The sequence below is a fragment of the Rhinolophus sinicus genome, chromosome 9 (assembly GCF_057876585.1).
Source record: "Rhinolophus sinicus isolate RSI-liver-muscle chromosome 9, RSI-T2T, whole genome shotgun sequence".
Classification (NCBI taxonomy): Eukaryota; Metazoa; Chordata; class Mammalia; order Chiroptera; family Rhinolophidae; genus Rhinolophus; species Rhinolophus sinicus.
This window is the reverse complement of record NC_142509.1, coordinates 22,360,259-22,386,284: the sequence shown is the minus strand read 5'-3', so window position 1 is coordinate 22,386,284 and position 26,026 is coordinate 22,360,259. Positions and strand designations below refer to the sequence as shown.

The 26,026-nt window shown below is 41.9% G+C and overlaps 1 protein-coding gene across 4 annotated transcripts; it reads left to right on the top strand.

The window, feature by feature from the left end:
- Positions 1-10: 10 nt before the first annotated feature.
- On the top strand, positions 11-26,026 carry EWSR1 (EWS RNA binding protein 1). 4 transcript variants are annotated; one of them, XM_019743046.3, is made up of 18 exons: positions 11-113; positions 3,840-3,876; positions 4,010-4,061; positions 5,604-5,727; positions 6,157-6,174; positions 10,281-10,467; positions 12,484-12,651; positions 14,315-14,526; positions 15,455-15,635; positions 18,422-18,456; positions 18,990-19,022; positions 19,332-19,450; positions 22,454-22,583; positions 23,540-23,665; positions 24,425-24,587; positions 25,006-25,103; positions 25,411-25,663; positions 25,812-26,026. In XM_019743046.3, exons 1-18 carry the CDS (start codon positions 101-103, stop codon positions 25,849-25,851), a joined length of 1,989 nt encoding a protein of 662 aa, XP_019598605.1. In that variant the 5' UTR covers positions 11-100; the 3' UTR covers positions 25,852-26,026. The 4 variants fall into 4 exon arrangements, with proteins under 4 accessions (XP_019598605.1, XP_019598604.1, XP_019598607.1 ...); XM_019743045.3 differs by having other exon boundaries at positions 18,419-18,456; XM_019743048.3 differs by lacking the exon at positions 6,157-6,174.

The window sequence follows — 26,026 nt, the reverse complement described above, 5'->3', positions numbered from 1 at the left end:
TAGCGCCCGAGGTTGCGGATTTCGCGCCTGCGCAGTGCGGCGCCTAGAGGGAAAGCGAGAGGGAGACGGACGTTGAGAGAACGAGAAGGAAGGAGAGAAAATGGCGTCCACGGGTGAGTGTGGTAGAAATGCGACCGCGCCGGCGATGGCCGGGACTCCTAAATCGGGACAGCTCGTCTCTGGGGGTGGCCGGGACAACGGAGTGGAGTTACTGAGAAGTGTGTGAGATACCCGCCGGGGCCCGACGAGCTCGAGGGCCCGCGTTCCCCTCCCCTCCCCCACGGGGTAGGCCGGCTCTGGAACCTTCCAGCGCCCCCGCCGTACGGGGGGCTCGCGGCGGCAGGGGCGCGCGGGGCCTGCGGTGGCCTCCATTGTGTGGCGGCCGTCAGGCCCCGCGCGCCCGGCCTCCCGCCACGTGGGCGGGGCCTGCGGCCTTCAGGGCTCCGCCGGTGATGGCGCTCGGTCCGGCCTCGAGCCGGGCACCCCAAAACCGGAGGTGGGGGGGCCGGACGATGGTTCCAGAAGTCGTGAGCCTGCTGCCCTTCCGACTTCCCCACCCCCACTTACAGAGAGACGGCCCAAACCCGAAGGAGACTCTATTTCACCGGAAAGCTTGGGGAGAAAGCAAATAAAAAAAGCCATCGCGGATTTGTGAGCCGAGGGGCGCCGACCTATGAGCAGGAGCCCCGTCATCCTTAAGGCCTGGTCTGCTGGGGCGTCCGGTGCCGCCTAGGCTGCCCCTTTCGGCGGGTTCCAGCCCCAAGCCAAATTTCTGCCCGACTGGGCTTACAAGGGATGTACTCCCCCCCCTTAAAATCTCCCCAATCGGCTGTTCCCTCGGGCTTCTTCGTTTTCACCATTATTAATCCCACCTCCATCCCGCCCCAAAAAGCAATTAAGTGGCTTCCCAGGGCTATTTTTCATCAAACGCCGAGAGATCTCATTGTATAATGAGACCAGCCCGGATCGCGAGGCCAGAAATCCCTACCGAAAGAAATCTCTAGTTTCTGGCCTAAGAGAAACAAAAGGCCCGGGTGGGCACTTGTACTTATGCTTAAGCAGTCGTCTCACACTTGCACTTGCCTAGGTTAAGCCGGTAGAGAGGGAAGGAGGCGCGGAGTGGACTTGGAAAGAAAGCTCGGAGTGGGAGCTGTTAATGTGCTGTCTAGGGTGGGCCTGCCTGCGAGGAGTATTTAGGAGTGTAGCCTAAACATCACCTGCACTTTGCCGCCTGTTCCCGCACTAACCTGGTTATTGGTAGGGTGGGGCATTTTCCCTCGGGGCTTATTCTTAGGCGGCCTAAGTCTAGGCCTTAGAAGCAGTAGGAGGAGAGGTTAGACGGAGCTCTTCTCCAACTGTGTGGTCAGTAAGCAGGTAAATGCTGGTTGTTGGTGCCAGGGTACAGAGTGTCCCTAGAAGAAAGGACTCTGAAATATCACAGTTCAAGACATCCTGGTGGAAAGTGATTTCCTCAGCCCATTCCACCTTCCTCTTCTCCCCTGTTAAAGTTTGGGCAGTCAAAATGTGTGTGTTAAAATTTTTGTGGCTGGATATCCCAATTTTTTGTCTACCTTGCTTAGACTCTGTTTACTGCTAACCTCTGGGTACTATATGCTATATTAGTATTACAGCTGCAGTTTATGTAGAAGTGACCCAGCGGGGCTATATAAGTTATCTGAACTTTGGTTTCCTTTCCTTCAAAATAAAGGAGCTAGGCTACACCTTTTAAGAGCTTTTAAAGCCCTTTTGACCTTAACAGCAAAGCATTTTTGGCTCCCACAAAATTGCCTCATACTGACTTTCACTTTTTATGTAGTGTGAAGTTCTAAATCTCCAGTTTGTATAGTGACTGCCCTAAAGTATCTAAAAGCCCCATTACCTTGGGTAGTGTTAAATGTCTTTCCTCCTCATGTGCATCTATATAGAAAAGTACCTAAAGTACAGGATATGTCCACTTTAACAAATTAAAATGCAGCCCCCGAGTAACTGCATTCAGACATTGCCAGCACTCTAAAGGCCCACCTGGATCACAGCCCTCGCCCCCAATCTGCCCATTTTCAGTAAAGTCTTCAACTGCACATTTGGGGGTTAAAAGCAAAACAGTGATCGCTAAATAATCTGACCAGTGTGACAAGAGCATTTTTGAGGCCATATAATTGTGTGCTGTAAGTAGATAACATAAGTTCTCCTAAAACAAATTGGCTACCTTCCATAGCCCACCGATGTGGGGCTAAAGCATCTGGTTTCATGTTGATTGAGGACATTGGTTGTTCCATATCAGCTTTGCCAGTTTTATGTTTTACATAACCGTTCTTGTATAAAAGTCCTCTTGCAAACATTGAACTTAGATGTCATGATTTAGAATCATTTCTCAAGCAGAAACCTCAAAATGTAGGTTAAACTATCAATTTTCAATGCTTCCTTGTTGTATTTTGTGAATACCACATGGAATAAGTGATTTGCATTTACTTTTTATTTGCCACATAAAGAGACCATGGTTTGTAGTGCCATTGAAAATGCCTTAACGTTTAACTTTCAAATGCTATAAGGTTGTCTTTGAACAAATCAATTCATAGCCTTTGGGCAGTTGATTTAATAATGTTGATTCAGGGTTCTGAATTAAGGGTGTACAGAGGAAAGAAAGTTGAGTCAACTGCAAGAGATGAGTTCAGGCAGGCCTTTGATGGGGGTGGGTGGAAACCCCTCCATGAAGAGCTGAGATGTCAAACTTGCTTTCAGATGAAGTTCTACTTTCTAAATGGAACAGAAAGGACACTTTTGTTTGGCCCTAATGGAGGTATTGTCTTCTGACAGATATGTATTCTTGTGGAGAGCAAAGAATTGGACAAAATTTTTTTAAATAATTAACTTTATATGTGTATACTCTTACATTTAATTCGAGTGCTGTGAGAACTTCTTAACCATTTTGTTTTCTGTTTTCACTACTTGTAGACACCTCACTGGACCAGAATTTTTAGTCCCTTTTGCTACATGTTGCAAATCTCTTAGGAAAATTATAGAAAGTTTTACTTAGAAAAAGAAGGGGAAGAAAAATTGTAGCATTTTTTTAAAAGTTGAAATCATTTTAAGTTTTAAAAAGATGGTGTTGCCAGAAAACAAATTATTCCCAAAAAGATTGCTTTCTCTGCCAATTAATTAAGGATTCTGCCTTAACTCTGCTTCACTGGGAGTTACAGCTTTCTAACTTTTGAGTTATTGTACAGATGTAGCACTGATAGCTGTGAGCAAACCCTTTAAAACACTGGATTGAGATGACTGTTCTCTGGTTTTCTGCCATTCCATTTCATAGTCCTAGTGCATTAAGGTTGGTCTAGCTTACTAAAGTGAGGGAGCAATAGGAAAACTAGCTTTGGAAGAGATATAGCTACTAATGTAACCAGCCTGACCTTCAACATTGTTGAATTGATGTTTCAACCTACATTTTGTCATGTTGCTTGCCTCCTTTTTATATGAAGATAAAACTTCTGATCCTGTTGGTTTGTCTTGTTTTCTGTTGGTCTTAGAATGATCATGTATTTGAAATGACAGCCTGTGGTTAGGGCGGGGGGGGGGGGGGGGGTTCATGGTCATGGGAACATGCAAAGTATCTCTGCCAAATCGGCTGGTCTTGAACTCATTAGCTGGCACTTTTCTGAGTTTAACTGGCTTAGACTGATTTTTTGGTTTGGTGTGGAGAAATAAGAGGTACTCATTTGGACCTGTGTGGCCTGTAGGTCCTCTCTGAATAGTAAAAATTTACCTTCTTGCCATCTGAATTCCTCCCCCCTTTTTTCCCTTGTCTTTGCTGACTTCACACTATTTTTTCTCCTTGTCTTTAGATTACAGTACCTACAGCCAAGCTGCAGCCCAGCAGGGGTAAGTCAGTCTTTTACAAGTGTTTTGTGTGTAACTGGTTAATGTCAGGACAGAGCCTGCTGTAGTTGTAGAGGATTTAGTAGTGGAATCTGAATGTTCCATATTCAGTTCTTGCATTTAATTTCTCTTACAGCTACAGTGCGTACACCGCCCAGCCCACTCAAGGATATGCACAGACCACCCAGGTAATCTTGATAATAATATGCAGCTTCCTCCCCAAGTAAAGTGCTTCTATCAGCCATTAAAACAATGAATACTTTTCAGAAATTAGGTAATAGAAAAGTGTAATGTGCTTGTAATCATAAAATAACCAGTCATTTAAAATTTTCACAGTGGGAATGCCATTATAAATGATACCATCCCCACATTGGGAGTTGCTAGCTCTCTGTACCTTTTAGTATCATTTCTCAACTTAGGTGCCCTGCTCTATGCTTGGTCCTTCTGTGTATTTTATTGTTTAAATTTATTTAACTTAATCATACAGCAGTTCTTCAGAGGAAGGTGATATTATGACATTTTGCAAATGGGAGAAAAAAATGCAATGCATAGATTTTGAGGCATTTGCCAGTGGTCAAACAGTAAGTTCTAATGGCTGCCCAGCTAAGGAGCTTCTGAGGGCTCCAGTCCACGAGTCTGTTTAAAAGCCTAGGCCAACAGATTCTAGAAATCAGCCTCCTCGTGTTCTCAAGATCACCTGAAATTCAGAATATGATGTCTTTGGCAGATCTTCCGTAACTGGTCAGATCTAGGATATGATTATGCTAATATCTGAAAGAATACCTCATTCCTTGCCAGGTTCAAAAGACAGTGCTGTTGATGTGCTAACCTTGAGACATGCGGTGTTCTAGTTTTTTTTTGATAAGTTTTTTTAAATCTTTGACGTGCTGAAAATTTGGTTTTCAAAATTGTCTGACAGGTTTCAGCCACATTTTTCTTTTCCTTTTTTTATTCTTGTCTTCCTAACATTTGTTTCTAGTAAAACTGCTACCTATGCTTAGTGCTGGCAATTAATACACCTGTTCCTTTATTGTTCATCCCTTGAGACTGTCTTGTTAATCTGTATAATTAAGTGCGATTTTGCCCAGTTATCTCAGGAACTTTTTTGTAGTTAAGTTTACAAAAATATGAGTGAATAGGTATGGGAAAACAAATATTCATAATACTATGATTACTTGTCAGTTTTTTTAAATCTTTTTACATGATGCGACGGCAGGGATGGACCTAGAGGGTATTATGCTAAGTGAAATAAGTGAGACAGAAAGACTGATCTCATTTATGAGTGGAATCTAAACAACAACATAAATGAACAAACAAGAGAAGCAGACTCATTGATATAGAGAACAAACTGATGGTTGCCAGGTGGGGAGGAGGTTTGGGGGTCGGGGTGAAAAGGACCAAGGGATTAAGAAGTACAAATTGGTAGTTACAAAACAGTCACAGGAATGTAAAGTACAGCATAGGGAATATAGTCAGTAATATTGTAATTACTGTGTATAGTGCCAGGTGGGTACTAGACCAGTCCGGGGGCTTACTTTGTAAATTACATGACTATCTAACCACTATTCTGTACACCTGAAACTAATAAAATGTTGAATATCAACTAATTGGAAAAAAATTGAAAGCAGTGTTTTTGATTCTCCAATTTAGAAACGTAGAAGTAAGTCAGTCTTTTTTTGCTTAATACAAGGTTCATATGTGAAGTTCTTGCATCCATTTTCTTTGAGCAGGCATATGGGCAACAAAGTTATGGAACCTATGGACAGCCCACTGACGTCAGCTATTCCCAGGCTCAGACCACTGCGACCTATGGGCAGACGGCCTATGCAACTTCTTACGGACAGCCTCCCACAGGTAAGGCCTGCCTGGGACGTACTTTTGGGTCACATCAACTAGGCTGTTTGCTAAGAAGCTTGTGACTTGTGCTCTGTGGTGTATATTCTGGTCCGTTATCTTGGCATCTGGGCATCCTTTATTCTTAGAAGGAGCTTTGTTTTCCTTTTCTTCCTTTCCCTTTTCTTTATATTCTCCTTGAGGGATTGCTAATAGAATGTGGGTGGAATAAATTCCAAGGGAGAAAAGAAGTTTTCCTTTTTAACTATTTTATACAGTGTATTGAATAATCTCACGACAAAATAGAGAATATATAAAAGATTATGCTAATGCTAATGCTGGGTAAGAATGAGCCTTCTTAAACCGAGCTGCTTAAAAATCAAACTGATTTTCACATGTTTGCTTCATCTGATAGTGTACCCTCTACTTTTTGTTTTGTGCTTTCCACAGTAGAAGGGACCAGTACAGGTTTGACTATACTGCTCATTCTTGCATGGGAAATGCTTTCCATCTTGTTTAACCCTGTAATGTTAACCCTTTAGGTGTTTTCATTCGTTTAACCCTCGAATTTTCCAACATCACACACAAGGTGCTAATGGAAAACTGCTTCAGGTGCCATTTGCAGATCCATGTCTTTTTCTTTATGTGATTTTGGGAAAGGTTTTTCTTTTATTTTACATTATCTTGTGTCAAACCTTAATAATAGTTGTTAACCTTCCCAAAGGTATTTCGGATGACTACACCCCAGCTGATTTCCCCATATTCCCTGAAGGACAGATTGCATGATTAGATTTATTTAGAGGAGCAGACTGCCACCCTGCATGTTAATTATGTTTGTCTGTTTGTTGGTTTCCAGTCCAGACATTTTATTTTCTGTTTAAGTGTTAATGAATTATTTTAGTCCATAGTATGTCTTATATGTATGACAGCATTCCCAGGAGCTAAAAAATAAATAGTAAGCTATTCTAAGATTAGAATAAATTGTATCCTGGGGTACAGTCGTATCCTGTATAATGGAGTTGAGAGTGGAACATGTGAAACATTTACAATAATTTTATGTTTAGTACTGTGTAACATTTTAGGATCCCTTCCTTCTCCCCACTCTCATCTTTATTATCACTAAAGAATATTTAATACAAAAGTCTCAGATGTAAAAACTCTTTATTTTCAAACTATTTTCCGTTTCCCCAAGTTACATACAGTCTTATCAGTCTTTAGTAGGGGGAAACCTATTTGTAATTTCACGTATTGAGTGACAATGTCCTGGATTTTTGATGGGAAGTACTTCCTAATCTATCTAATACATGTCTTGAATAGGTTGAGAAACGTTTAAACTTTCTGTTGGTGACAGTTACAACTTTAGGAAAAGCTGGAACTAAGACTATGCAGTTTGGATTTTTAGTATGGGGTATTGAAATTGTGGGTTGAACTTTATGTAGTCAAGCTATTACGTTATTTATTGAGATACAATTGACATATAACAGTTTCAAGTGTACAACATAATGACTTGATATTTGTATGTACGGTATTGTGAAATGACCGCCACAGTAAGGCTAGTTAATCTATCATTACCCCGTTACAAATTTTTTTGTGTGATGAGAACTTTTAAGATCTCTGATCTTAGCATCTTTCAAATACATATGCGGTTCTTCATTTTATATAAAGGACTGGAGCGTCCTTGGATTTTGGTATCCTCGGGGTCCTGGAACCAGTCCCCCACAGATAACTGAGGGACGACTATATATAATACAATGTTATCGACTGTGATTACTATGCTGTATGTTACATCCCCATGGCTTATTTATTTTATAACTGGAATTTTGTATCTTTTGACCACCTTCAGCCATTTTTTAAAAACAAGCATCATTTGAAAATAAATAATGCCACTTAGATCTAGGTTTTGGAGACCCTAGATCATTTTATAGGGACATGATAAAGTCAGTTAGAGGAAATGCAGTGGTCTTCCAGGCTCTCTAGAGCCATGTATTCACATTGTCATTGATTGAAAAAGTCCTGTTATGACTGGGCACCAAAAGTATAGGACATTCTAATAACAGAAATTAGTCGCTTTGATGAGCTAGAGATTGTGCTTAATAATAATAAGGAATGATTATTGTATAGACTTTATGGAGGACGCTTCACATCCCTTAATTCTCCCATGAACCTTTAGAGTGTAGGAACCAAATTTAAACCTGGTGAGCAAACTGGGGATGGACCAAACTAAGTAGGGCCTTAATAGGTAGTAAATAGGTTTGAGCACAGATACTACTTTTATCCTTGCCTCGTGTTGCCTTTACATGTAAAAATCATTGGATAATTATTGGAAGGAATGTATTAAAACACATTTTTCTCTTGTAGAATTTTTAAAAATTAAGTTTCACGCGAAATGGACTATATAAACCTCAATTCATTAATTGGAATAGAAATCTTAAAGTTTACTGTTCAAGCTGAACAAATATTTTGGTTGATGTATGTAATGTTTTTTAGTACCTTTTTCTTAAAGTTGTCAGCACATAGACGTGTTGTCTTTTTGCTGTTGGCCTTTTTTTTTATTGTCATTAAATCATTTTGCTCTGTTAATTTTTGCTCATTTTGCTTGGCTGCTTGTGTTGGTACTACAGGTTAATTAAAAGATTATTAATTAACCCAGTGTCTATAGATGTCATCTGTAGCACTACAAGGTTCTAACTGTTGCTACCTAGTTTTGTGACATGAATTATTTCCCTGATCAGCTTTGTTTTTGTTGTTGTTTTGGTTTTTTTGTTTTAATTGCTCTTGTAAATCTTAAAGATGGCCTGTCATGTAGGGGGGGATGTGTGTGGGAGTAATAGGGTAGGTGGAATTAGATTCCAGTTAAATTTAAACAAATGAGCTCTTTATATGATTGACATTAGGACTGTGCAAAGAACTTTTAAATAAATTCAGATAAACAATACCAACTCAAAAAACTTCATGGCTTGAGGCTCCCTGTTTTGTGAAATAATACTTTCACAAATACATTTCAACCCAGCCGTTTTGAGAAGGAAATTAACTGTCTTTGTGTATAATTAATTTCAGAATTTTCCCAAAATGGGATGGAGAATAAAGTTATTGTACTCTGCTACAAAAGGTGTCACTTTAAATTGTACAAAGGGAAGTTGGTATTTATTTTTAGCTAGTAAGTTGTTTGTATAGTGAGGACACTTTATTCTAACTGAAGTTTAAGGTCCTAAACCATAACTAAACTGAGCAGTCTTAATTCAAGATTTGTTTTTAGTGCTCAAACTTTTTTACATTAGGGAGATTTGGATATTTCTTTGATGGGTATAAATGCTGACAGCCAAACCCAGCTTTTTAAAACATGGCTTACTTGTGCTTGTTGCCCATGAGAAGTTGGAGGAAGGAGAGCCTAGCACCAGAAAAGGTTATAACATCTCCCAGAGGAAGGGACTCAAGTAAGCAGCTGCAGATTGGGGGGGGTGGGGGTGTCACACTTCAAGCCCAAGATCCAGATGAAAGTGCATGAGATCTGGCAGAGGCAGGAACTAGTGAGAGAACCTATCTCAGTCTGTGAGAGCAGGTCTCTGTGACACTTGGTTAGGGAAATAGGGAGGCCCTAGCGTCTACCTCCAATAATGGTAAGCAGGAAAATGACCTTTTTGCTTGTGGTGGGTAAATAAGAGAGGAAGGGAGGGGGTTCACTGGATGACCAGCCTAGACTCTCAGTTTTATTACGTGAAAAACATTTACCTTTTAAAGGTCTATTTTTGGAGTATTGAGTTTAATTTTGAATTATTTACCAAAAACAAAGTAAATACAGGATTTCCTTTGTTGGCTATACTTAAGCAAATATAATTTATAGTGTATCTTTATAACTCATATGCTATTTCAAATCTTAGTGTGGTAACAAGCGTTTTTTTAGTTGTTTTACCTGAAACAAAATTAGCAGTTCTTAGAAGTGTTCATTCGTTAACATCTCCCACTAAAAATTAAACACATGTTCTCTGGAATTTCCAGTTTTCCTTAAATGTGAATTGCCTGTGATACAGTGCTTGGGACTGAAAGCAAGTAATTCCAGATTACAGATTTTAATGCTAAAACTGGTACCTGGATCTTTATTTTATAGCTATCTTAGGATGCTATGTCATTTGCCTTTTACTTTCTAGGACATTTTATTCCTGCTTGAGAGGTTTTTGGGGTACTTAAGTAGATAGTTGAGTAACCTGTGAAGAGGTATGCTAGCAAAACCAGTGTAGAACTAGCAAAAAGCAGACTTTTCTCTTATTGAATCCTTGCCCAGAAGAAGGGGTGCAGAGGAACCCTGTTTTGTATACCAACACTTTTCTGTACTATGTCCCCTCCTTTCTGTTTGGTGTGGTTTTAAAGCAGAAGAGACAGTGCTTTACTGAAGACTCGGTACATTCAGAGAACTTAGGTTTTAAATACTGGTTTATTGTTACTCTTACCGAAGGGGAACTATTTCATGGGATTAAATATGGTGGTTGCAAGTAGGTGGTTTACAATTGTTCTGATAACGAGTGTCGAGGCAGATCTCGGAGGAGCCAGAAATCTGACGTTGCCCTCCTTTGTTCCAGGTTATACTACTCCAGCTGCCCCCCAGGCATACAGTCAGCCTGTCCAGGGGTACGGCACTGGTGCTTACGACACCACCACTGCCACGGTCACCACCACCCAGGCCTCCTATGCAGCTCAGTCTGCGTATGGCACTCAGCCTGCTTACCCAGCTTATGGTCAACAGCCGGCAGCCACTGCACCTGCAAGGTAAGGCCACACTCACCCACTCCTAACTCGACAGTGCATCAGCCTCAGGAGGGAGAACAACTTTGCACACTTAGGGAATCCATGATTGAGTTTCTTTTCACTGGTTGCTCGCACCATCAAACACTCTCAGGTGTTCTTATACTCGTTACAGTAATACAGTAGAACACACCACACGTAACTGTCTATTTAGTAGAGGAGTGGTGCCGTCCAGGGATCAAAAGAAGGAGTGTCATTAAATGGGTTGTCTGGTTTCAGAAGAGTGACTTTGGGGGCTAGGAGGAGGCTATTACATTTACTTTTCTAAACCCACGAGAACTTTGTGTGGTTTCCCTCACAACAGAATAACTGATAGAACTGTACTTTTGATGCTTTTTTCTTTGGTTTTATTTGCCCTATAAATGGGTGACAGCCTTCTGGTTGGGAAAAACAGTAGTTCGCAATGTGGGGGGTGGGGTGAGGTGGGGTATAGCATCACGTGATTCAAGAAATTGTCATGTAATCCATTTGTCAGTAAAGGATATGTCCATATCTGGAAGTCAAACATTGGTGTCTCAGCTTAAGGCATTGACGTGATTTTTTTCTCTGTATTATGTAGTGGCTTGGTAATCTCAATGTGACAGCAAGTATAAATTCTTAACTGAGTACCCTGCTATGGGGTGACTATTTGGGCAAAGTTTATACTCCACGATACTTGTTAGCAGGTAAACAGTATTAATTATTACTTAACAGAAGATTTCAGGTCTTTGCTTTAGGCAATGCACTTAGGTGGCTTCTGCATACAGTCTTGAAGGAACATTGAAATTCTGATTTGAAAGAAGACTTTTTAGGGAATAAACAAGAGATCAACTTGTAACCTAGACTTTTTGTCTGCTGTAGAGGTAAGAAATTAGCTCTGGAAAACACTCATGAAATTACTTCTAAAATGCACAGTGAGTAATCAGAGCTACTTGATAGTTTAAATTTGCTAGACAGCCTGTGTGATAGTTAGGTAAACTAATTACTGTAGGACCCCATTTCCATTGACCTGGGCATTTCCGAGTGTTGGCACATGTTTGAAGTCCCATTTGGTGCTCCATTGCAACAAGATATCCAAGCCATAGCTGGAGGGTTTTATATATTAATTGGTTTTTTAATAAGTCATCCTTTTTGGTTCCCTTTTTTTTAATTTTCAGTGTTTACCACTTTAAAATGCTGTCTTGTGATTAGTGACAACCACGCCCTTTTCCCCTGGAAGGGGGGCAGTTTGTGACCCATTTCAGCTCTTTATAGAAACCAGTACTTCCCCATCTTTTCTGGTCCGCCTGCTGATTCTTGGGGCTTTGCTTAAAACAGCTCAGGCTCACTTTGCTACAGCCCTGTTGCAAACTGTTAGGACAAAGAGGTAATAATACCACTGGTTTTTGCCTTGGGATTGATTTTCATCACTTAAGGATATTTCCCAGTTCATCTGAGCAGTCTCTGCTCCGCAATGGTAATCTCCATCGTGGAGACTTGGAGGCAAAGTTAGATTAAGCTATAGCAGTCCAAGTTCGGGAACATTTTCTTAGATCTGCTCTAATATTAATAAGTGAGAAAAATAAACCCACAGATAGTCCAAATTTATAAATGCCATGGATTTAACATAAATGTTACTCTAAACTAAAACTTGTATTATTATTCAAGTTTGTCTTCAGTCCTTTCTAAGAAATAGCATTTTCTTCTCTAACAAACCACCTCCCCTCTCAGATCATTTAAATTGGTAACACAAAATATTGTAACTGCCTTTTATAGCTGTTAGTACGAAACAAAAGGAGCATGTTGATGTCTCTTCTGTGGATGTGATTAGTTCACCTCCTTCCTTAGTGTTTTCTTCCAGTAAATACAGTGGCCCAACACTGGGTATGATGTAGTTCATTTCTCAGTTGTATTTATTTCCTAGCTCAGTCCTACCATTGCATATTGCTCATAGATTATAAAGTTCTTACCCAAGAGTCTGTGTTTGAGAATAAAGTCTCACTTTTTTATTTCTCCTTTTAGACCACAGGATGGTAACAAACCCGCTGAAACTAGTCAACCTCAATCTAGCACAGGGGGTTACAACCAGCCCAGCCTGGGCTATGGACAGAGTAACTACAGCTATCCTCAAGTCCCTGGGAGCTACCCCATGCAGCCAGTCACGGCACCACCATCCTACCCTCCCACCAGGTCAGTCTCTTCGTTCTGGGTGGCTGAGCTAGAAGAATAACAAAACACTTTTTTTCAGGCCATTGACCAGCTTGCTTCTGTTTCCTCTGGTAAAATATGTCATCTGACTCCCAGTATAAGCCTGACCACATATTGTTACATTAAAACCTCAGTCCTAGGTTCCCGTAGCAGTACCTAGCAGTCAGTAATTCCTCTCTAAATACAAACAAAAACAATTTTTTCCACTCTGGGTTCTTTAATTTTGCGCTCTCAGTTAATTCAGATGAATGAGAAACAAAAGTATGTGAAAGTGCTGGGTATTATTTTTAAAAAACTTCATCTTAAGCATTTTGTATTTAACTTAATTCAGAGGTCCATTCATACACTAGTCTTTTAACAGTTGAGCCAGGGCCTTTTCTTTTGAGGATGGGTTTTTTTGTTCTGCAGTCTTTCTTAACGTTAACCACCCCAGCGGCTGCATTGTCCAGTTATGGGAAGAACTACAAGTTGTCTCATTCACATTTAATTTGAAGCTAGTTTTCAAATGAATTGTCTGAATTATTTCAAATTAATTGTCCTAAAATGTTAACAGCTCCCTTTTTTGCACTCATTTCATTGGCTTACACATTAAAGTGCAACACATAAACAAGTTTCAGAGCAAATACAGCTAGCTGACTTGGGTGGGTGTCTCTCTGCAGCCTGGAGCAGCAGTGGGTAGGACGTCAGCAGTTCTTCCACAGAGCCGGGCCTACCTGTAGGGCCATACCTGTTACTACGCTCAGAGCAATTAATGGGGGGGGCGGTTGAACAGTAAGTGCACTTGGGGAAGAGAGGCCGTTGAATCCATAACAGCTGTGGTGAGGAATATGGTGCTAGAATCTTAGTGTAATTGTACTTTAAACTATGTTTTTCAATTGTGGTTCATCTGGAGTTTAATACCAGTTCTTTAAAGCTTTATTTCTATGTAAGAATGTCTTTGTTTAGTTTCCCTGCCATGTAGTTGACATATTGAAAGATGACTACCAAACTAATATTCATTTTCCTACAGTGCCTTGATTGTGAAGTTTTCTTATACATCTTTTCTTTATTAATGCCCAGATGTCATAGCTGATTGATTGGCATGTCTGAAAGTTTGAAACTATAATATATATAGTGAAGTAATTTGAAACGTAGGCAAATCTTCAGGAGAAAATTGCCATTGGTACAAATGGCCTGGTACCTTCAGAAAAATCTTTGTCATTATTCTAGGGAATTATTGGAGGTCGACAGAGAACTGAATGGCACACTTAATTCTTCCTCCTTTTTCTCAATGCTTGTTTCATTGGGATAGCCTTCCCTGAATGCACATATGCGTATTCTTAATACAGGAACGCCCAAATTTGCCTTGAATTTAGTTGAAAATAACTTGTTTTAATGGGGTAGGAGGTAAAAGCGGAGGTTCTCTAAGGGTTGCACATTGTACAGATTGGTTGTTTTTAATAATTACCTCTTCCCTCCCATTTAAAGCTTTATTGTTCTGAATATAAAAATACCTGCTTGTTTTAAGTTCAAACTGTTAATATGTAGAAAGTAACTGAATTTTTAAGGGTTTCTATATCACATGCTATGAATGTCTCTTGTATCTAGGGGGGCTTCAAGAAATAAGCCTCTCTTTCCTAAAAAGCTTTTTTTCTTTTTCTTTCAGCTATTCCTCTACACAGCCGACTAGTTATGATCAGAGCAGTTACTCTCAGCAGAACACCTATGGGCAGCCGAGCAGCTATGGACAGCAGAGTAGCTATGGGCAACAAAGCAGCTATGGGCAGCAGCCGCCCACTAGTTACCCCCCCCAAACTGGATCCTACAGCCAGGCTCCAAGTCAATATAGCCAACAGAGCAGCAGCTACGGGCAGCAGAGTGAGTTGCTAAGAGAGAAAACCAAATAAGAATGGTTATGTTTGGAGTTTTTGAACAGGGGGAGATGCTCGTTACCATTGTTTACCTTAGGACTTTAGGGCATAGCATCCTAGCTAATAGCTTGGATGTCCCAATAAAGCCTTCAGTGTTTTTCTCCAATTTAATTGTTATTAGTGCACCTTGCAAAAAGAAAGTTTGTAACTGACTAGAGAAAATGTTTTGCACTGCCATCCCCACTCTATTTGGGAAGGTTTTATGCACTGAGTGAGGCCGGCATTCCTTATGGCCTGCCCACACCAACTCGCTGAGAGAGAGCAAGTAGTTATTAAAGACTCCTGCGATTTTGATAGTCAAATGAAAGCTATGTTTTGATTTTGTTTGTTTATATCCATAAAACAAAAAAATATATATTTCTACAGAATAGTTAGTTTTATTTACGTGGAGAAGTAATCAAAAACTGTCTTCACAGTTTAATCTCTACACGGATTGTTGTTTTTTAATTAAATTCCATTCATGGGCATATTTCGTTACGACTGAAGTGAGTAGTGCTACTTGATGGAGCCCAACCCTTAGCAACTTGCTAAAGCCCTAAGAACCCTGGCTCTGTTTTTGTTTGTTCAGGGTAGTTTAAAGCAGCAGCTTTTGGAGACCTCTTAGACTACAGAATCCTGTAAACTCTGAGCCATAGGGATGTTTGTTTGGGAGTGGTTTATTCTAAACTAACTAGATAAGGTTACTTCAGCCTTGACGAACCAGCAGTTTTTGTTGAACTTAAAAGAGCCTGCTGATGAGGGGTGCTTTATCAAGTGTAAAGAAGATGGTGCCTTGGTTAGTGCCTTGCAGTTGAGAATTGTGATTCCAGGAGCAAGTACAACAGGCAGTGGTGTAAATGCTCGTCCATGGCTTACAGATGTGACTCTTTCCTCAGGTTCATTCCGACAGGACCACCCCAGTAGCATGGGTGTTTATGGGCAGGAGTCTGGAGGATTTTCCGGACCAGGAGAGAACCGGAGCATGAGTGGCCCTGATAACCGGGGCAGGGGAAGAGGGGGATTTGATCGTGGAGGCATGAGCAGAGGTGGGCGGGGAGGAGGACGCGGTGGAATGGGGTAAGAGCAAACCTTTTCTCCTTTTACCTAATTTTGTTTCATCCGTAGGATTTTCATTGGAAAAAAGGGACTGAAAGACATAAGAAATTTATTTCTGCATTTCCATGGACAATCTGTTGAGCCCAAGCCACTTCTAAAACATGGAAATGTCATCTTTATGGCACATATTAAGTGGCAGTTTGCTTTTTTCCCTGCCAATCTACGTGGTTGGGTTGGGGAGAACAAAGAATCGTTTTGAAACTAGAGCTTTCAGTTCCCTTCATGGTTTCCAGAGGTCAAAAGCCTCTGTGGGGTAATAGGTTTGGGATGGAACACACACAACCCATCTAACAATCCTAGGTTTTTAACTAATTGCCTCTAAATGGTTGTCTTGAAATACCTGGTGTATATACTGCAGAAAAGGAATGCAGCTGTTTTCCACAATGTTTGTCCCCAACTTCTGTTTGTACTTCGAACTGTTGAACATTATGTTGAAGATCTTGGTCCCATAACCTTTGAACTATGACCTGAGGTATACCTCGTACAAGAAAAATCCAATAGCTTTTTGCAGAGAAATGTATATAATTATAGGATTACTCCTTATTGGAGATTTTGAGAAGTCTAAATCGGTTTGACCATTTTGATTGATGGCACAATCTGGTTTAGAAAATTTTGTTTAGATTAATAACATAACCTTGCTATCTGTACCTGCCCTTCCCCTCCCTTCTCCCATCCCCTCTTTCCTTTCTGGTATTTGTACTTTGATGAAGGTGAGGGATAATGTTGGTGGTTAACATGATCAGAAGGCTTAGTTCTGTGTGTGTTCTGTCCCGATACAAACTAGTAAAAAGTTATGCAGAATGTTAGATTAAATGTGAATTGTATTTGGTGCCACTGTTGATTCAAGGAAAAATTGAATTTAGATTTCTTTTTTATAGAGGTGGACTTCAAAATTAGATTTAAAAAATTTAATCTTTTATGTTAGCAAATCTATTTACTGTTGAAAGATACTGATTGAAAATACTGTTTTGCATATTCTGCATAACTTAGAAGTGTTCAGTGAAATCTTTATTGGAAGAAACTCATTTTACAACGTGCAAAAATTTATAAATAATTTGGTATAGAGTAAAATCAATCTTCTAATTTGGAGAACGTCATTCCATTATAAAGGTTTCACTTCTTTATGGATGTTTTAAAATAGACATAGACACTTGAAATTACTATCATCACGTCTCCAATCACCTAGAAGTCTTAGTATTTTTCAATCACAGAACCAATTTCAAATTTATTCATTTGATACTCCAGAAGTAATAAATCTTATGATTTTGCTAGACGTTGCTAGTAGAGGGGGTCCCCTCTTTCTGGATGAGAAGTCTCTCCTGGAGCCATAGGAAAAAAATCATGGCTTTCCCCATAGGTTTTTCAACAGACTGTGAAGCAGTCAGTTGGATCCTTTGGGGATAGGACGGGGCGTTCCCCCCTCCTCTTTTTTATTGTGGTGTGGTGATGGTTTTCAGTGTCTTCTGCAGGTAAGGCACTCAATGTTGTTAACATGCCCTTTTTCATTGCCTCAGTATTTTGATATTTTCATTGGCTGTTAAACGTGGAAACTTTTTAACATGCTTTGTCGCATTTATATGCTACAGGTTACAAAGTGAGAGCCTTGTATACACTTCAATACTTAAAAAGTACCCGTACTCAGTACTCAGCCCAGTACTCAGCCGGCAGCATAATGAAAAGTGGGACTAGACACGTGTCCATATGGAGAGGAAAAATATACATAGAATATTTTTAACAAAATGTATTCATTGTATAAATGGAATCCTTCTGTAACTTTGGTAACTGCATACTTGTTGTTTGGTAATAAATCAGAGGAGGTATAATAATACTCTAGAATTGTGTAACATTAAAGTGTAAACTTTTGTGTTTAAAGAAAGAGAACATTTTATGGTGTGTACTTTTAAAAAGGAAACAAAGCTGCATGCAACAGCTTGAAATTGTATATTCAGGTATTAAAGTGCAATACTGGTTAGAAGAAGTTCAGGGCCTCCCACTGAGGAGCTGCCTTTGTTTAATTTTAACGAAGAAGAAAACAAAAAGGCCCAATTCATATTCCCTCCCCCTTTAAAATAATATAAGGCAGTAATTTTATACTCCATTGTCATTCTCAACTGATATGTCTATAAAGTTGCACCCCCAGTCCATTGAGCCTTGGTATTGGTTGTAAATTCTCCTTTCACAGTGATTGTTACATTCATTAGTGCCTTGAAATGTATGGCTTTATGCTGAAGATTGGCTGGATGCGTCCTCTGATGTGTGTTGTAGGCATTTAATGTGGTTGTCTCCTGCTTTATTATACTGTGCCTTGTTAGGAAGCCCAGGGCCTCACTGGGCTCTCCCCTGGGAGAAGTTGAGGGTGCACCTTTATGAACATGGACAGGCTCGTCACAGCAGTTGCCCAGCTTGTTACTCCTCTACACCAAGCTCTCTTTGTTTTTCAGCTGATGGGATGGGTGTTTGGGATCTATTTTTCCCCCTCATTTGCCAAGTATTGCACTATTAATACCAGCCCCCGAAATGAAAGGAACCAACCATACTGGTGTGTACGATCAGACAAGCAAGGTTGTATATAAAGGAAATTTGAGCAAGCTGCCCTGAAGAAAGGCATAGTGACAAGATGAGAGAGATGCATTGTTTGGAGATGTGTTTAGCCAGTGCCCTTCTTCCCCACGAGCCCCCCCAAGGCTCAGAGCGGTACTGGCTTTTAAAGGGAAAGGCCTTCATTTCTTCGTTTATCCCCCCAGCAGCGCTGGAGAGCGAGGTGGCTTCAATAAGCCTGGTGGTAAGTTTTTGAGTATTACCATGGATAGTGTTTAAAAAAATACAGTCAGTTTTTAGAAAACTATAATTTGTTATTAGTTTCATAAGCGGTTTAAAAATGATCTATACAAAAGAGACTAATGGGTACTGCCGGCATTGTCTTAGGGGTAATAAGGTTAACCTATGGTTACGAAACAAAGGGTAACTTGAAGTATTGAGCAACTGCTTCTGTAATATGGGGGAGCGTACATTTTTTAAATTTGGTTTATGTGGAGGAAAAATTTTGACTTAAATTTAACACTAATCTGGCACATAAGCATTGAGAGTGAATTTGGTTAATGGTTTAAAAGTAAACCAGCAAAGAAAAAGCAAACCCTAGCAAACTTTTCACAAATGTTAAAGGGGCACTGCTCCATTTTAGCAGTGCAGGTCATTTTGAATTTAATGAAGCCCCATCAAATGGTGGTGTAGTAGATAGTTATGTGTGTTTGTAAGGTTTGTAGCTTGCAAGACGTGCACTAATAATATTTTATATGCTCTTTTCCTGGTTGGCAGGACCCATGGACGAAGGACCAGATCTTGATCTAGGTAATTTTGAATTCTTGTATTTTACCACGTGTTTTATAAACAAGTAGCACAGAAACGAGTGTGTGCTAGAGTTCAGCAGCCTGACAGATGAGTGGGATACGCTTGCTATCAAGGGCAGTCTGGGGCTCCCTTGAAGAGCATCTACTTACAATAGCCTTAAAGTAAACCAGAAGTCTTCTGGCTTTCTTCTTCTGGTCGGCGATTCTCTTAGCGTTGTGATGAGTACCAGTGGGCAGCAGGGACCAGTTGGTTAATAAGTCCCTAGAGATTCATGACAGTAACTCGCTTCTGTCGTCTTTTCTCTGGAAGGCCCACCTGTTGATCCAGATGAAGACTCTGACAACTGTGCGATTTATGTGCAAGGATTAAATGACAGTGTGACTCTGGATGATCTGGCAGACTTCTTTAAGCAGTGTGGAGTAGTTAAGGTACGTACAAGCATAACCATGCAATCTGGCAGATCATCTGACCACAGGGCATTTTCAAGAGACTAAATTGATGTTGAAAGTAGTTTCTGAAGTTGCCTGACTTTTCATTCTGGATGTATTACGGTTTGCTCCTTAAAATACCAAAAAACAAAACAAAACCAAAAAAAAGCCACTTTTAGTAAAAGTGCTAAATGTGGTTTAAGTGTACTTGATAACTCAGTCATTTTATGAGTACCTCTGAAATACCTGGTGTAGTTCTCTTCCTAATTTTATCCCTTCTCCCCACTCCCATCCTGAATTTTATTCCCCTTCTTCTTTTTATAATATCCCCAACAATTTTTGTTTTCACATAACTTTGAAGAATGTTTATTAAACACTACTATAAGGCAGTACTATTCTGGGAATATACCAGAAAGAAACAGGTAAGAACCCGTGGAATCTACATATAGCAGGGAGCATATAGCTAAAACGGACTATCGTGTGTTCAGTGGTGGTAAGTGTTATGGAGGAAAACAAATGCAGCATAAGGGCAGGGATAAAATGAGGAATGGGCCCATACACATCGGAGTGGGGAGGATATTTCAGAATAATGGAGAGACTAGCAAGGCAGAGGTCCTTGAGCAGGAGTTTGCCTGGCAAGCTCAAGGAAGCTGGTGTGACTAGAAAGTTGTGGTCTGAGCTACTGGAATGATGGTAGGGTTGTTAGTTAGATGGGGAGTTGGGGGGTGTCCATAGGTCAGATGCTCAAAAGTTTGGGAATTCTGTATTTCATTTATAAATACATCGCTCATTACTCATACATTCTCTTATAGACAGATGGGTTGTTGTTAGTAATAAGCCAGGCTGCACTGAGCGTTCTTTTGCATGCGTTTCTCTAGTATGTGTAGTTGATTCTTGTTTTTCCGGTAGTTAAGTTCTGTCAAGTCACTACAAACACTGAATTAGTGAACACTGAACCACTGCTCGTAGGGGAAGTGTGTGTGCATATATACGCACATATCTCACGTAGATTCTAATCCGAAATGCTAAAAACAACTCATCAGGTAGATTCTTTTTATTTTACAAGAAGGAAAGGGAGCTCAGGAGTGTTCAATGCCTGGGCTGGTATTCAGATTTACCCAACTAGCCGCCTCTGGTCATCTCCAGAGAGCAGGAACGAGAGGGCAGAGTGTCATCTTGTGTGACCTCAGCTGGGTAAACATGTGTGCATTAGGCAACTTAAAAGTTTTTTGCTGCTCTGTGTGTCTGCAAATAACCACAAAAGTACCACTAGTGTTGATTTTGGAATTACAAATAAATTTTATCAAGTAGGTAAATTTGCAAATGTTGAATCCACGAATAATGAATCAGTTCTACCCAGGCGTAAAATTGCTGGTTCTTGAGATGTGTGTGTGTTTAACTTCACAAGGTAATGGTGTGGCTGACCACTTAGCCACCCATCAGTCTTCTGATAGCACCACATTCACCACATCCTTACCACTCCTGGGAATCGTGGCTTTTAACTTGCTAATCTGATAGAAGAAACTGGAAATGTGACTTTTACATTTGCTTTTCCCTGGTTGCTAATTATGTTATAATTGCCCATTGTCTTCTGTGAAATGCCTGTTTGTGTCTTGTACTCATTTTTCATTGGGTTAGTTGTCATTTGTTCATTTGCATGTAATTCTTTTATGTTCCTTGAATGCTGATCTTTGGTTAATTTGTATGATCCTGTATTAACAGCACAGTTAATTACTGTGTCTTTATGCTAAGTCTTGATACCTAGTAAGGCAGATTCTTCTGTTTCACTCATTAAGAATGTGTTGCTGTTTATTCCTGCTCTTCTGTACACATTTTAGAACGAGTTTATGAGGTTGCTTAAAAACCCTAATTGGGTGTTGACTGACTCTGTAAGACAATTTGGGAATTGACATTTTTATAACATTGGTCTTTTTTCTATGAACATTGTATGTCTCAATTTATTTAATTCTTATAAAAGAGATTTTTAAAATACATATCCCATCCTTCATACCACTATTTTGCCATATTTCCTTTCAGTCTTTATATGTCCCTTATATAAAAACATAGGTATGAATACATAAATATTATAACCATTGCTCTTTTTTTAAAGCCCTATAATCACATGCTCTCAAATATCACTGGATGTATAAACAAATATGGATAGATTAGACTTTGATCTAATCTATATGTACATTTAATGCAAAACACACACATGGGAGGCAGCCAGTTAGCTCAGTTGTTAGAGCGCAGTGCTCTTAACAACAAAATTGCTGGTTCGAACCCCACATGGGCCACTGTGAGCTGTGCCCTCCACAATTAGATTGAAACAACTACTTGACTTGGAGCTGATGGGTCCTGGAAACACACACACACACACACACCACCCCCACCCCCCATATTCTTGAGCGATGTGGCTCCTGAATTCAAGCCAGCTGCATCTGGTGTTCAGCTGAAAAACTAGTGATCTGTTCTAGTTCTGGAGGAAGAGCTGGCTGTGGTAGACTCCATCAGCAGTCCTTTGTAGCGCGCTCACAGCCCTGTGGACTGGACTTAAGGACTTAAGGGTAATTTTTACTTGATGGAAGTGTCTTACGTGATAACATCAAAGCCTGACTGCCTCCTAAGAGGTGGGTGCTCCCACTGGGCGCCTGTAGTGTGGCATGGAAACTGCTGGAACAGGTACAAGGACACCAGGAGGAAATGGCTAGGGAAGGAGGGGGGCCCGTGCTGTTCACTTACATGTTTTGGAACTTTGGGCCTATTTTGGTTCGTATGATGCATCTAAGAGGGAAAAAATCATCTAAGTACATATTTTTGTAGCAGTTTAGGAAATGATTCACCCATAATGCCAGTACTCAGATAAATTAATATCTTACCAAATGTGTGTCTGAAAAATTACTGCTTTTGACAGTTTGAGGGACTTCTCTGAATTTCACGTGGACTTCTTGTTCCCCAAAACGAGTATATTCTGCTTAATGCCTAACCGTGCAATTTTACACCTAGATGAACAAGAGAACCGGACAACCCATGATCCATATCTACTTGGACAAGGAGACAGGAAAGCCCAAAGGCGATGCGACAGTGTCCTATGAAGACCCGCCGACTGCCAAGGCCGCGGTGGAGTGGTTTGACGGTAGGCGCCCGGAGTAACAGTGTGTGCGCACGGGCGTTCTTACCTGGCTCCTCGGGGGCACGGGGGGCTTGGTCAGGAGTGTGCACGTGTCAGCTTGGGCTAAAGAGGATCTTGCTGGTGTATTTAACTGTTAGAACCTCATACTCTGTAGTGGTTCTAGGGACAAGGGACAGATACACTTTCTCCTGTGCGTGACTAGCGGGCATGGCAGGAAGGAGCTCCTTGAAAGCTATAGGTTGGGTGGTGAACACACAGTGGGATTTATAGATGATGTAATACAGAATTGTACACCTGAAACCTATGTGATTTTACTAACAATTGTCACCCCAATAAATTTAAAAAAATATATTAAAAAAGAAAGAAAGCTATAGGAGCCGGAAGACTGTTGGTCTGTTCCTGGGGCAGCACTGATGGCTGTTCGGATGCTGCTGGCCTGGCTCCCATCAGCCACGTGAGGCCCAGTCACAGTCTAGATTCAGAGGTCCCTTAGTTTCAGTCATCGTTACTACAGATGACCTTGCTTAAAGTTGTAAATGCTTCTCTAAGCACAAATACCAGAAGGTACCCAAAAACCACCAACAGCTTCTCCAGCATACATTTGAGTTTATGTGGATACGGCCTTGACAAAACCAACTCGAAAGTGTCAGAGGACAAGTCTGGGCTCTTGTCTCTCGGCCACTTGATCTTCTTCCTGTCCCTGCTTCTCACCCTACGCTGGACAAGGGTGCAGTGCACACTGCGCCTCCCCCCAGCTTACTTCCTCTTTAGGATGGAGAGGTTTTTAGTGTCTTCTGAAGGCTTTTTCTGGCCTTGCCAGTAAAGCTCTAAGAGAAGACGGGGCGGGCACACTAACGCAGCCGGAGCCGTGGGATTGGTGAGGAGGGCGTGCTCTAGCCTTGCCTAGTCCCTCGGGCAAGGAGGCTGGAAGTAACTGGTATTCTGTTGTCTTTTTCCAGGGAAAGATTTTCAAGGGAGCAAACTTAAAGTTTCTCTTGCTCGGAAGAAGCCCCCGATGAACAGCATGCGGGGCGGGATGCCGCCCGGGCGCGAAGGCAGGGGGATGCCGCCGCCGCTCCGTGGAGGTAGGCCATGCACACCTGCCCTGACGTACTTCCGTGCTGTTTCGAACATTTTTTACTACACTTGTCTTTGAGAAACTTGATTCTAGGGTGAAGCAAGCCCATTAGAAACACTAAAGAGGGATGTAGAGTCAATACGAAAGTACTGAATGCTTGGCGGTAAAAGTTTGTGGAAGTAAAAGGAAGCGAAGAACAGCTTGATTGGTCAGGGAGGCTGGAATCCCTGTGGAACACTCTGCCTGGTGTCAGCCGTGGGGCTGCTGCTGTTTTTTCTGCTTTGGTCCCTTCATCTACATGGGAACACCTGCCCTTGTACTGTGGGAACTAACTGATAATATACTTGACCCATAAACAATACAGGGGTTAGGGGTGCCAGCGCCCCTTGCAGTCGAAAATCTGCATATAACTTAAGGTGGCCCTCCACATACATGGATTCCCAACCACGTAGTTCAAACCCATGTTGTTCAAGGGGCAGCTGTACGTGAGAAGCACAGAGCTAGGTCCTGGGCCTGTGGAAATGTAGGGCAGGTGATGGGACAATGACAGCTATGAGCTCTATATGAATTCCCTTAGTGGTATATACAGAGGGTGCCAAAAAAATGTACACCTATTTTAAGAAAGGAAAAAACTACTGCAAGACTCACTATCTACTAGTAACAAAAGAGGAGTACAGGTCATGTGTATACATTTTTTTTGCACCCCCAGTATTTCCCAGTAGCAAATTAGGTGCTATAAAAAGGTGATTGCTCTTTCTTATTGCAGGTCCAGGGGGCCCAGGAGGTCCTGGGGGACCCATGGGTCGCATGGGAGGCCGTGGAGGAGACAGAGGAGGCTTCCCCCCCAGAGGACCCCGGGGTTCCCGAGGGAACCCCTCCGGAGGAGGAAATGTCCAGCACCGAGCTGGAGACTGGCAGTGCCCCAATCCGTATGTACTTTTGGCAAATTGATAGCCTTCTAATGAAGTCACCCTACATCCCATTCTGGAGAGAAGTGCTGGATTCTCTCTGTTTAGATGAGCTCTGTTGGGGGGGGCGGGGGGGGCGGGGAGTGGTTAATCACTCATTCACCAGCGTCCTCAGAACCTTCTAAAGAAGGTCCCCTGGACTCTAGGGTCCACATACACGTGGTTGTACAGACGTTTTGCTGGATTAAACACTGGTCCAGTGAGTGCGTTTGCTGCCTTAGGCTGTGGCTCTGAAGCCATTTTGCGTGGACAGATCCTCTTAATGTTGAACCAGGATCCAGTGTTTGTGGCGATGGAGTGAGTGTGTGCCTGCTCCTGTGTCGCCTTGGCTTGTTCAGCTTCCTTCCTTGGTGATTTGTTGTGATGTAATTTTGTGCAGGGGGTGTGGGAACCAGAACTTCGCCTGGAGGACAGAATGCAACCAGTGTAAGGCCCCGAAGCCTGAAGGCTTCCTCCCGCCGCCCTTCCCACCCCCGGGTACGTACAGGTTTTGTGAGCACCCCTTCAGCTTCTTGGCACTAAACCTCTTACTAAATCGGCGGGCTTGGTAACTACAGCTGCCAACCGCTGAGAAGCAGGTCAGTGGTTTCAGTAAGTGCGGCCCCGCACTGGGGCTCTTTAAGCCCCATCACCACTTGTAAGTGGTGACCCAGCTGTTCGGACCAAGTGAAGGACCTACTGTGTTTCTGCTCTGGGAGGGCAGGCTCTGAGGCCTGGCCACAGGGCCTTGCCTCCGCCCATTCTGTCTGGCCACTGACCTGGCCTCTCCTGTCCTTCCCCTTAGGTGGTGACCGAGGCAGAGGTGGCCCTGGCGGCATGCGGGGAGGAAGAGGTGGCCTCATGGACCGGGGTGGTCCCGGTGGAATGTTCAGAGGTGGCCGTGGTGGAGACAGAGGTGGCTTCCGTGGCGGCCGGGGCATGGACCGAGGTGGCTTTGGTGGAGGAAGACGAGGTGGCCCTGGAGGTCCCCCTGGACCTTTGATGGAACAGATGGGAGGAAGAAGAGGCGGGCGTGGAGGCCCTGGAAAAATGGATAAGTATGTGGTGGTGAAAAGCGGCTGTGGGCTGCTGGGCGCGCCGAGGCTCAGCCCCTTCCCGCCTGTGATCGGGCTCAGGCCTGTGGGAGGGCTTCCTGCCGGCCTTTCCCCATTTACTCATCGCCCCTTTTTCCTTTCGCCTTGGCAGAGGCGAGCACCGGCAGGAGCGCAGAGACCGGCCCTACTAGACGCAGAGACCCCGCGGAGCTGCATTGACTACCAGATTTATTTTTTAAACCAGAAAATGTTTTAAATTTATAATTCCATATTTATAATGTTGGCCACAGCATTATGATTATTCCTTGTCTGTACTTTAGTATTTTTCACCATTTGTGAAGAAACATTAAAACAAGTTAAATGGTA